We start from the raw sequence: 14325 nt of genomic DNA on the forward strand, positions 1-14325 counted from the left end.
ATAACTTAACAGATTAGTTCTTATATAAACAAACTAGTATGTTCATGAATGAATGAAATGTACACTTGAACTATAACATATATGTATGTATAGCTTTGAGAATCGCTGACGTTAAAAGTGCCATTTAGTAAGTTGCTTCACATCAGACACCCTTACCTGTCAGAGCTGACGCTCGATTTATGGACTGGTCATTTGTATTATTCATTGGTACTTCATTCGATATTTTTCAACTCCAAAACTTTGATAGTACTCCACCTCATATTGCTGAAAATCAGCTTCAATGTATTTAACATACATATATATGTACATACATAGGTTTTAGACATATTTTAGATAGCATAAGTAAGTAAAGAGATTGCTGATTTGCTGCTATAGATTGTGGCTATTTATTATATATACGAGTTTGCCTCAAACAGAATTATAATAAACAGCAACATAGATTAGTGGTTATCATGTCATGCTCTCGATTGCGTGGTCACGGGTTCTATTCCTGGCTTCGTTGCTGGCTAGATCTTGAATATGTGACTTCAAGTTCGATCGTTTCCTTACAGAGTTTGCCAATTCATCTGATTTCATTGGAAACAAATTAGCAATCCTGCCCTAGTTCTTGTAAAATTTGAGCATATCATAATTTGTTGATATTCTAAAATGTTTCAATAATTTGTCCATAGATGTCTTTATGATGATTGTAATGTTTATAATTGACCTTAAATACTACATAATAATACATTTGTCGTGTTAAAAAAATAAAAATGGGTGTATACCTGTATAAATAAAATATTAGTAATATAGAGATTAAGTAGTTAGTAAATATAAACTAACCGATTACCTATTACAATTTGTGATTGTGAACTTAAGTGGCTGCTGCATGTCACAATTACACACAGATCAGCTTGTAGTTTAAGTCTAATTAGACATATGTATGTATGTATATGTATATTTTCACCTCAGAGCAGGCCTAGTATAATAGAAAAATTGTCATATTATGACCGATTGAAAATCGAACAAAGGAAAAATATGAAAAAACATTCCGTATTATCATTTGTGTGTCAATTTGTTAAGCAGCTTTTTTTAGAGCAATTTTGGCAACAATATGTTAGTCCAACGTGTAAAACTGGAACAGTTAAGTTTTCGCGTACAAACAGACCGTATAGCACACTTTTCCTGCCATTTTTTTTAACCTAAGCCGTACGTTATTTACGCAATTGTTTGAGCTTTGTTCGCCAAAGAACAAACTTCAAATAATACGACGTGTGAAAAATCAAACGTCGTATTATTTGAACTGTTAACGGTATTGCTTCATAGCACGTAAAAGAAAACACACATCACAATACAATATAAAGCTTCGATGGAAATTCGTATGCGAATAACCGTAAACGTACACAAAAATTACATTATGCAATGCAAATCCCGAGTTTTTTTACATTGAAAAAAAATTCAAATCGTTCCTAATCACTCCTGAAATCGGATGGTGAATGAAAAACGGCACGAAGATGCATTATTCATACACATATACACAATATGCCGAGTGAGTACGTAGGTATACAGATGCAAGACAACAGTTTTTTATCGGCTCGTATAAGGATTATTAAATACCGCTACGAACGGTTACTTTGGTTGCAGTATACAGTAGTAGGGTGACCAACTTATCTCGGTGCGAGTACATACGATATGGGTATCAATTAAAGATGATTTTTTTAGTGCTTTGTTACTTTATTTCCGTTCCGTTGATCTTGTGGCAAAATTTTTGTGAAAGTTTTGGCCTTTTGAACGGTCGATGGTTTTGCAAGTTTGGAAAAGCTCGTGGGTGTGTTTGTAAATGTGTTTATGGAGCATCGTATCCACGCAGTTGTGTTTCTAGGGCTGCCAAACTTGATGTGGTCAGACTCCCAAATCGAACGGGAGTTTATGATATTTTTATTACGACCCTGTTTGGGTGTAGGTATTTGTACAAGGAATTGACTCATTTGCATAGCTGATTTATTTGTGTACTCTTAATTACATAATAAATATAGAGATACTTAATCAATAGGTAATTTGACATACAGTTATTTAATCTACGCATTATTTAGACGACAAGAGAGACTGAACGTTTTCAAGTTCATTCATGAAAATAGTGTTTTTACCTCCAATGCCACATCCAGGACATTTTTCTTTTGATGAGCAAGCAATGTCATCAAAAGAACATTTTTCTTGAAGAAATATATATGGCAGTCGCAAGGATAATAAAACATAAAAGACCTAGCTCTATGCGGACCGAAGCTATACCTACTATCCCGCTATTTCCCCTGAATTATAGTTCGGGTGTGTTACAAAATATAACACGCAACAGCAATCTACAAGCATACATATGTTCAACCAGACAACCGGAATGCAGTTTAAAAAGTATCTTGTTTCGTAGTTTTAAAGGAATATAATTTTTTCGACTCTCATTTATTTCGGCCGCCTGTGTGCGTTGCACACATACATATGTATGTACATATGCTAGGTGCGGCTCTGATCAAGAGGTTGGGAGTATTTCCTTTTCAACACAAATTTAATTTAATTCATACTTTTTTTTTATATTTTATTAATTTTGGCCTCATTTTTAAGGACTTTATAGATAGAAGCTAACTTTACCGTCTTCTTATTTATTTCAATTAAGTCAAAATTTCCACATGTCGAATTATTCTTTTCTTTTATACCTATGTACAAATATTAACTTCTTACAGCAGTATTTTTGTTGTTTTATTTTTACCGAAAAATTACCATCTTTTTTTTCTTACTCGAAAAATTTATCCGTTTTATGTTGGTTCAAAAAACGGGTTGTTTTATAAACATATATGTCATCAGAATAAAAAAAAACAATTTTCTTCTCGGATTACTACAAAAGTGACGCGAAGAAATCAGGGGCATTAGATAAGATAAATATCTATCTTATATAGAATCATCTCAATAATTGTCATAATTAACATCATCGCAACCTACTTCAAGAACCTCAATCATATCATCTGCAATCTTCCGCAAAGTCATTTAAATTTTTAACTTCTTCATATATATGCACACATAAATGCATATTTTCATACTTATCAAAATATTTTACGTACATACATATATAAATTTGATTTATTTTGAGTTGAAGAATTTTATATTTTCAGTTGGTTTTAAGTAATACAACTTATCTACTATTTTTATATATGTATGTACATATGCATCTGATCTTCTTATGCTCTTTAGTATTTGGAACGTATACTCCGTGTAAAAAGAGGATCAAGTGTATATTAATTGTATGTTATTCATAATATTTCATCGACAACTCCACATGTATTAGAATACTACATAACTTCAATCACAATTGAAGCCCAAATCTTAATCCAAATGCTATACTATCTATGTTTCTGTATGGTTATTATACATATATCTATTATCCATAACAAATAGCCCTTTCTTCCATGTAGTATGCACCTTCATCCTGTCGAATGTGATGGGAATAACTTCAGGAGACTTTGCAAAAGCAAGCAAGTGTGTCGAATGGGATTATGATTCGGTCATAACTCGAGGGACAGTATTGCATGCGTATCGTTTCGATTTAACGGTTTTGTTCACCATCAGTGAGCAACCTCTGGTCTACCTTCACCTTCGTCGGCATTCTTCGACTTCTACCAATTACCATAGCAGTAAGATCTGGTTCAGCGCCACTCGACGAAACGCATAACTGACCAACGACCACTCGAAGATAGTCGACAATCAAAACGGAACTATCGGTTATTAATTCGCCGACGGTCACCTTACCGATAAAGTTTAGCCCACATTAAAGCAATAATTAAATACATAGAAGATTTGCATATTTTTGTCATGTCTTGTTCTTCGAATCCTTAAGGTAAAAAAGACACAGAGAGGTACGCGGCACGTCTTAAAAAAAACCGCTAGCATGGTTAATATATGCTATCGCGAACCTTATCATCCCCTGAAGTATTTTTGATGATATTTTATCCATGCATTGACATGGATTTGACAGTGATCGATGACGGTGATTCCCATTTTTTTAAGAAACGTAGGATAAATTTAAATGACATTATAATTGATAATGACGCACTTTTGAGTGTTTTCTTATCATTATTCTTCAATCCAGCCCTTTAATCTATGCATATTGGATAAAAAAATACACATTTATATCATTTTTTGAGGAATAAGTAATTATCATTTCCTTATTACTCAAATCATTTACATGTTTACCTTGGAATAAAGTCGTGGTTATTAGTTTGTTGTATAAGACTTTTTTGATAAAATTTTAAGTAGTCTACTTAAAATATGTACATATATTAGTATAATATGTACATATTTATAGTCAATCAATAATATACAATTTGACTCTTCATCTTTTGAATTATTTACCTGTAATCAAATTTGCATTAATTTACTATTGTTGAAAGCCTCTTGGAATCTTATCCCAAAAGGTTAAATGTCAATATTTTAAAACGGCTAGTTACTTTTTCTGACAGTATTCTTTCAATACTTGCCGCACTGTGATGGATAGTGAGTGACCAGGACTTATATTTTATTTTATTTCTCCAAATATACTGAATATAATATAATATACTGAATTACGAGTCGAGAATATACGAGGTCTTCCTCATCAAAATCTCAATGATTCAAATAATGCCATTATGAAATAAAAACATTGATCGATATCAACAGAAATAATTATTTTATTATTTTCGTGGTACAAGTGCCTAGGCGAAGTAAGAAGAGTAAAAAATAAGAGTGCGAAGTAAGAAGAGTGCGTTTGTCTGCCTGTCTCGTATAGGCTCCTAAACCACTCAACCGACTACGATGGAACTTTCAGGATTTGTTGTATGCATGTCCGGGAAGCTTACTGTAAAAAAATCGCTCAAAAACGGGAACGGAAACGGGAAAAACGGGAATGAGTGGCATTGCAACGCAATAATGTCAAATAAACAAAAAATTGAATAATTTCAAATATGTTCGCTGTCTGCATTTTTCGGACAAATGGTAACGGGAACGAGAACGAGAACGGGAACGGGAACGGGAATTGTATGCGTTATTATGGCATTATAACGCATGCCGGGTTCAGCTAGTACCTGATAAAATGATTTATACATACATATGTATGTATTTATAACGCACTGATCTCTTCTGTAAGAAATGGAAAAAAAGCCTACGAAATAAAAAGAAAAAAAAATAATGAAACTGTAATAAAACATAAGTCTCATTCTACTTATAATATATTCTACTTGTATATAATCCTTATCATGTTCAGACAAAAAACAATCTAAATAAAATGATAAAAATAGTGTAATATAACATTATTATGTGTAATGAATCATAAAGTCAAACGATGTGAAAATATTAATACAAGTAATAAAAAAATCTAAAATTAGAATTTTGCAGAGTTCAAACGCCTATTAATATACATATATGAAGGACAACCAAACAAGCCAAATGTGCATATATTGACATAAAACGACATACATAATATATTCATAGTTAAATATGTGAGGATGGGTTCGCGTGTCTCCGCCAACTAACGCATATACCACTCGGATGTTTGCTCACATACTGGCCGACGATTCCTCAACTGTGGCTCGCGGTCACCGCTCGTCGTAATTAGACGTCGACGTGAGCATATTACAATACACGAGAGATACAATCCCACAATTGTACCCGTACTTGTGGAACAAACTCAATTACAGTGGTACTCGAGGTACGTAGAAATGGCGCACGGCCTTTTCCCAAGACATGGATAGTGGATGTGATTCGGATCATGCTCGGCTCGTTTGTGTGATTCCGCGGTGGTCTGTCTTTGTTTGGGTAATTTTCGCTGTGTATGACCCAGACGATGATTGCTGAAATGAAGATCTCGTGACCCACTGACGATTATTCGATGGAGAAGATTGCTGGTTTCGTCCGATTCTGCAAATGGACCGGTGCGGGGTGGCTCCCACTTCGAAATGCTGATGTTGATTATAGTGATTTTTATTTTATTCAATGGAATTTCTTGTTTTACTGTTAAAACTTGATTGTATGTTTTTCTTTTGTTGATGAATGTCGGTGTTATAATTTTGACAAGGAACATTTTGCATAACATACAATAGCAAGCTGTCTCGAAAAAATTTAACGGTAATTGTATAGGCGTACCTATGGATACAATTTTGGCAACAGCTGGATTTATAGAGTGTTCTAAATTAATTTATAAATGCACATTTAATTTCATCCTTTATTTTTAAAAAATTAAATCTTCAAATACATTGTAAGTATTATTCAAATAACAACCATAGAGATATCTATGGACAAATTTTTACTTCTTTGAGACATTTTTTTCTGCGAGGAAAATGACAGGCAGTGCCGGTTTTAGGGGGGGGGCTGGGTCGGGCGGCGCCCGAGGGCGCCAAATGAGTTAGGGCGCCGAACGATGCGCAAAAGGCGCTTTAAAATTTAAAATTAGAGCGCCAAAAGCCATTCAAAATTTTAGATTAGAGCACCAAAGGCGAAAGTTCTTTCTAAGGGTGTTTAGAAAAAATTGTCCGAGGGCGCCATCGGGTAAGGCCGGCACTGAGGACAGGAATAGGACGAATTTGTTGGAACCGTTTCTAATGAAATCAGATAAATTAACAAACTCTGAGTCACATATCCCAAGTCTGGCCAGCAACAAAGGATATATAACCTATGAACAAACAATTGAAAGCATACAAGCTAACCATTGATCTATACTACTGGTTAATGTAGTAATGTACATATTTTCCATAGGATTTATCATTTAAATACTTGGATTTTTGACAATTCAAAGGTTTTTTCAGACATACGTTTCATGCGACACCTGGTGAGTCCATTGGAAGATAGCATTTGACTGTTAGCACTTCAAATAAAAACAATAGTTTGTATATGAACAGACTACAGTATGTTCATGAAAGAACGGGAATGAACACTTGGACTGTAACATACCACAAATAAATTTCGCTTTTTATTGTTTGGGTATTCACATAACTTTTTGCCGTGTTATTACTTATTTTATTTCATCCATTACGGATTAATTTTCCATTTACACTACATGAAATGTACATGTTAAGATCATTTTAAAATTCACCGCTGCAAACGTCATAAAATGCAGAATTAAAATGCACCGTGCAACGTAATCGTTAAACGAGTAAACTGGCCGTAAAACTGCAACGTCTTGCGGTAAATTTGAAAACGGTTAAGCCATCATCAACGCGCTCACTTACTATCCATAATTACTCATTAAATCATAACATTTTAACACGTTAAATAAACATAGGCCAATTTTCAAAAATGACTTTGACTTAAATTGGAAAGTGCTTCGCTTCCGGACACATATGGCACCGAACGACAGTGAAATTTTCACATTCGGATAAATTCGCATGTAATTTGCGGAATGGTTTTGAATGCGGATCGTCTCTCGCGTCCGATCGGAAAACGTAACGATCGGTATAACATGTCATTTTCGAATTTATGATCCGTCAAAGTATCTTATTGTATTACCGCGCGATTATTATCTCATCAGTCAATGTCTGTTTATTGTACTGGACTAGTTTTGTTTTTCATAATAAGTAGTTGTAGAAATACATAAGCGTAATGATACGTTACATGAAATTGGACATAATCAGGGTCAGAACGGTTGCAATTTTATCTGCTTTTCGTTTTATTATTGTTTTCGAGAAACATTTTAACACTCTCATTAGCGGCCATCAAAACTAGCGGTGCTTTTTGCTTGAAGTTTAATAATCCATTAACTATATGGGAAAATATTTAGCGTCTTTGCGCGAGATTAATCACCATGTTTAGGATTGAGAACCTTCGACATCTTTATAGTAATTGGTTTCTAATAAAACGATTCGTTAAATTCTTGTCTTACGGTGTGCTGAACTGTAATGCCAATTTTTATGCAATTTATATTTAGGAAAACGGTTACGTCTTGACAAGTGTATAGAATAATTCTCAATTATTATAAAAGTATGTGCTTGTTGAGTCAGTAACTCCAGAAGCTTCGATTGACTTTTTTAATAAATAAATTGTCATTGTTTTACTATCGCTCACTATATTGACTATGTAACCAAGAAAATGATCTCAATTAAAAACGTCAAATATCTTGAAAAGGCATCGTGAATGGTTTACCATTATCTTTTGACGAAAAAAAAAGAAGAAATGGACATATCAGCCGCTATAATTGAAAGTGGCATAAGTCCAATTTTCTTAATTGCGAGAAATATATCGCAAAAAAATATTTAAAAATACTGGTGGCCTTTAATACGTTTATTCTGCTTTTCCGAGATTTGCATTTGTGAATTATGTCAAACAGAAATAATGGTTTTAAACGAAAATTGAACATCCGACACTTTTAAATATAACGGCTCATATTTTGTTTTTATTTTTCATACACATATGTATATACCAGGAAGGCCTAACAGGTAAACCCCAATGCGCCTTTCTGACCAATTACAAACACCAATATACAATTTATAGAATAATTTTAACAGAGCAACATAGAGAGATCTATGGATAAATTTTTGATAAACATTTTCGGAGCATCCTTTAAAAAACTCAAGGAAAGTGGACAGATGATCTGGTGTAACCGTAAAGAGATCAATGTGATTGGAAAGTCAGTTGAGAAGACGAATGACACGAGCAATGGGTGAATCAGTGAACAATAAACTTTGTTAAATTTTCAATAATCATTAACCAACATTTACAAATCTTACAATAATACATAGTAATATCCGACATAATACATTTTATAAAATTGAGTTTGCTACAAGGTTTTATTGTAAGGTATTTATATATTTTCACTTTGCGATTGTTGTGGAAAAACTCTTCCGATCGCTTTGAAAATTTATCATTTTGCGAGGTTTGGCCCCAGATAGAGATTTCAATTGTGTCCGTTAAGTCAATAGTAAAATATAATCATGATTAACATGTTTAAAAATACGAAAATCTCGAGACGATGACAGCTCTCGATTACATTCGGGTGATTGCCATGTTTGACTTTCCACCCTCCACTCGTTTTGTTAGATTTTAATTGTTTAAACAAATATAACTATAACTTTTTCAAACTATATCTTATAAAATTTGCATTGTAGGCTCTCATTATCTCTCATATATATTTTTACTTCACTAATAGATTATATAATGAATGATAAAAATGTTTTTATACAATTGAGATGGCCGATGTTGTGTTCGTTCTTCGGCCGAGGCGTCTCTCTTTTCGGCCTCGTCTATCTTTGTTTTCAACTCTCTGATTTCCACTTTCTGGCTTGATTTTGAACTCCAAAACAAATATGATAGTGCCAAAAATGGACAGTGCTGTAAATAATGGTATAAATAGAAGCAGTGCTGTGCTAAGCTGTTGACATGCAGTGCTGAATAATATAAGTCGACTATCTAAAGCCGATTCATAAACATAATTCGACTTATCCATGTTAGAAGCCAATATGTCAATAATATAACACAGACCGATTCACTCTATTCGTATATACCCATCGTTTTCCTATTGCCGAGGATCATTTTCCTTTTACTATTGCACTCCTCGGGTGGAATGATTATTATGATTGAGGCAATTCGCACCCTATCGTTTTATGAGAACATTTTACAACTGGTTTCGAACTATCGGACAATCACTAGACGTTTATAATATATATTTATCATACATAGGTATGTTATGCAATTTGTATCGAACATTGTAAATCTTTTCGGAATCACCCACCATTTCGCACGATCAATCTGGTCCGATTGTGAGAGATGAAATCTGCTTTAGTTATCTATGTTCAGCTCCAACTGCGATTTGATTGAAACCAGTTTCTTACTAAGATCTCAATTATTACGTAATATATAGCCTACTGGAAGGCGTGAGTAATAAAATTTGATAGTAATTATTATATGTATTTCAGTGACGCCTCTCGTGTGCTTTTACTCGACAGTTTCACTGTTTCGCTTGCTTCTGTTTGTGTCGGTCGTAAATGTTGTTTTATTGTCTGCTTGTTTGGATTGTTTATTGTGTCATAATAGCTTTTAAATTGTGACGGAGTATAAATAATATGGGTGAAAGAGCGAGTGTGGCTTTCGAGATAAAAACAAATGCGAATTCCTTAGACGTTCTTTTACGATTGCTTGTGTAGTGGTTGTAAACTTTTTTTCGAAATGTCGGAATGTACCTATAAACATCAAAATTAAAATGTTTTTTTTTGGTCTTATTATGCTTGAAAGGCTTTATAAAAAATGTATTTAAATTAATTGGACAAGGAAAAAAAATAATCTATAGAAACCTAAATATTATTTTATTTCCATCATACATATTTTTATTTTTTACATAGATATGTATATACCAGGAATGTGTAGACCCCAATACGTCTTCCTAGATAATTAATTACAAACATTGCAGCATTTTTATTACACAAATCACTGTATTTCGAGAGGACTACAAAATTAGCAATTGATTAATTAATTATTCCATTGAGACATCTATCTATGGATTTAGACTTGTACATAAGTTTTTACATATTGGACATAAATCAAAATCCAGATATTTGTAGCTTTTAAATCGTGACAAAATCGAGATGCTAATAACTTGAATTCGCGAGAGATTGAGGGGGAGGATACCGATTTAATGGATCCGTCACAACACATAAGCTAGAAAGGTCGATCTGTATTTTAATAACCGCAAAATCTCGCCAGTAGCGTATTTTGCCGAGACTTGAACCCACGACCTCTCTACTGGTATGTAAAATAATATCTCTACCAGTGCACTACGCTGTGGCATGTGTAACATACTTATGTATTGTAACAAGAGTTCTGAGATTTAAGTTTTATAATATGATAATATTTAAAATATGTTTATAATCATATATACATACATACAAAAGTACATCTATATTCATTGTGACCCGAAAATAATCTTTGTTTTTGTTTAAGGCAAAAAAAAACAACAAAATAGTCTTATCCTACATAATTCTTCTTCTTTCCATCCATAATGTTCAGAATGAGAATTAAAATATATCTATAGCTTGAAAAAATATGAAGTTCATATGTTAATATGAGTTTTTCAGTTGAAACTAGCCGTTTCGTATAAAAATTTGAGGGCTGAGAATTAAATAAGTCGCCAAATTTTAGTTTCTTAGTTGTGTAGTTACTAAAATGCGAAAATTCGAAATTGTAATCATATATGGAACCACACTAAGAGTAATTAAAATCAAAGTTGAAACCATAAGTGGGGTCGTATTGGGAGTCAGAATCATAATTTGTACCTTAAACCGGAATCAAAATATTTTAAGTGACTACAGATCTCCGAGACCCCCCATTTCATCTGATTTATGTCTTCACATATACATACATTTAATTAAACGTTACCTGGTATAATTAAATGGTCCCCTCGGACGTTAGTAGTATGTATGTTACTCGGATGTTGCCACGTTACTAGTAACTCATCCGAGCGACTCAGTTTGGGTTTACTCGATTTTTTCCACACGAAACAAGGGCGCTAAAAATAACCTATGTATAAAATAAACATGTACAATGTTATAAAATCCCACGCAGCAATTCAATAACGTTCAAAGCCGAACTTCACCATCCGACTTTGATCTCTCAGTGCAAAAAAAAACCGTTATAAGCGCCGAGGTGAGAGATATTATTAAAACGCAATTAATGAAATGGATATTAAGCGTAATTTGTTATTTAATATATCGTATACGAACAATGCACACGCCATCTTCACACATCATTCATTCACTTTGAACAGCACGTCGGAACTCGCCCAATTGTTCAGAAACGTCATTCCGGTACATGTACATATATACGAGAGCAGACCCTTTGTTAGGTGAATTTGTTTTTTCAAGACTTTGCGTTATTAGGCCGCGATACGTCAACGTAGGTATATTAGCTTTGCGGCTTTGCGGATTGCGAGAGGATTTCGCTCGAGCTTTCGGATTTATACCCGTCTGTTTGCTTCCTGATAACATTCATTTGTGAATTTCAGGAGGACGGGGGGCAGCTGGGGTCTCCTTGCAGTGGGGGATGTCCGGGGGTTTCTGGGGGACACTGCTTCCAGGGCAGGTGCTCCTGCCTCCCCTATTATGCGGCCTACAATATCACCACGTGTCTTCAATGTAAGTACTTTTAATATTCATCATTTCTAACTCTAATGAAATTTGTGTACACATCGTGAGATAAAAGCCTCATAATCAGGGGCGTTCAGATTTTCCCAGGGGGGGGGCAAAGTTTTTGACCAATAAGGAATATCTTTCTAGGGGGGAGGGGTGTATTATATTAAAAAAAATGAGTATATATATGTAAGAATTTGAACTATTTCTTTTAATCATTATTTAATTTATGTATTTTAATTAATCAATAAAATTTTAATTTTATCAATAAAATTAGTAGTAAAATAATTTTAAAAAATCTATTAAAAGATTTGGGTATAATCGCATATTTATTAAGTACAAAATAATCTCCCTAAACTTAAACGTAAAATAATCTACTTTGAACGTTTTTTTTAAACTAAAATATATAAAATTAGCATTAAATAAATGTTGAAAACTATAATTTTATTATTATAATATCATTTTATTTACAATACCATTTTATTGTATCATTTTATTTATAATCCCATTTTATTATATCATTTTATTCATAATAATACATTAAACAACGTGGATAGTCCCGTTCAAATCTAGGGGGTGGCTGTCTCCCCCCCCCCCCAAATGACGCTCTTGCTCATAATTATATTATACTTGACTTCCAAATCACCAGAAGTAGAATTTGGTGTAACATACATATGTACATACATATGTAGTATGTTGCTTGGACTGAGAGGTTCAAACTCTGGTTAGACCTTTATTAAAAAAATCATACATTGTATGATTTGAATTATTTATGCGGTTTGAATATAATTTCAAATTCAAATATCTAATGCATACATACATATGTACATATTAGTTTGGCCATTCGAGTCGATTTGATACAACCTGTTATTTATGCACGAAGGTAAAAATGAAATAAAAAAATAATAAATGATCAAATCCATATTTTATTTTAGAATATACATACACTTAGAAGATAGTGCGTGCGTTTGTAAAATCATATATTGGGTTTAAATAAGAAATGTCTTCATTGAAAGTACATCATGGAGTTTATGAAAAAATCCTAATTTATATCAACAATACACATTTATGCGAATTTATTCTCTTCTTTATCTTATTCGATTCGATATTTCAATGCGTCAAAGAGATAATGTCCTGCTTATAGAAATTCACCATATATGTATGTATATAAGAGTTTAAGCCCTTCTTTATACTACGCTTGGTCTAGTTTGATCATTCACTTTTTATAAAATGTAACTGAAAAATGTTTCTATTATATTTTGTAACTCATCCATAAAACATGCCCTAACCGACTTAATTAAGACCTTTAAATAATGATGACAAGTTCAAGTTGTGATAAACAAGATGACGCCAATCTAAAAAAAAATTAAAACAACTAGAAAATTAGTTGATTGGAATACGGTTTAAATCTGTTGGATTTGCTCACTCCTTTCTTCTCAATGATTGATAACATTTTAGTGACATTTGTGTTTGTTTATATATATTATATACTATTTTGAGTAAAATTTTAAAATATTACTCGGCTAATTCTACATATTATGAATGTCTTCTTTCCGACCAAACGCTCCGATGCACCCACTCGACTGAACTTTACAGGCATAAACTTATATAATGACTGCCTCTCGTCACGTTCACTGCAGCTAAATTGAATATAAATTTAAGAGCACACAAATGCCACAATATTTGAAAAGATTCGCACCCACTGATTGCACAGGAGTACAATTTGTTAAACGAGCAAAATCGTCAGCAATTAGTACCCGCGCTGCGAAACGGCGAATTATCGATTCGTTTCGGTGCGTTTTTCGATTAATCAAAGAGCTTTTCGGGTTTCGAGCTGCATCCGACGATCTGTGCGGTCAAATAAATACCGCGATCGTTAAATTTTATTTCGAAATTGGGCCGAAATCCGCCATTTATGCTGCGCAAGTCACGGAGTAATTTAGGGTCGTAAAATGCAGGCGAAACGATTCGAACATGAAAAGTATCGAACTTATTATCGACCTCCATTGATTCTTTGGAATTTGTGGGCTTTATTGTACGGCGCTCGTTGAACCGTGGTCATTCAAGAATAGGGTCATCGTGTTAAAAATTCATTGCGATTATCAATGAAACACCTCCGAGCGCAGAGACGTGCAGATGCGGTTTAAACCGTTAACTGCACTCGCCTTATATGGGGACTGATACTCGTATTGTCTACCAATGCCTCATCATCGATTCTGTC

At 33.5% G+C, this 14325-nt stretch overlaps 1 protein-coding gene across 1 annotated transcript in view; it reads left to right on the plus strand.

Annotated features, from left to right (window-relative positions):
• ImpE1 (Ecdysone-inducible gene E1) overlaps positions 1–14325 on the plus strand; it is a 45878-nt gene that overhangs the window by 3435 nt on the left and 28118 nt on the right. The window contains exon 2 of the mRNA XM_077443352.1: positions 11981–12110. Within this exon, the coding sequence (XP_077299478.1) occupies positions 11981–12110 (130 nt within the window). The remainder of the gene's footprint in view (positions 1–11980; positions 12111–14325) is intronic.

The sequence above is a fragment of the Arctopsyche grandis genome, chromosome 12, assembly GCF_051622035.1.
Source record: "Arctopsyche grandis isolate Sample6627 chromosome 12, ASM5162203v2, whole genome shotgun sequence".
In the NCBI taxonomy this organism is placed as follows: Eukaryota; Metazoa; Arthropoda; class Insecta; order Trichoptera; family Hydropsychidae; genus Arctopsyche; species Arctopsyche grandis.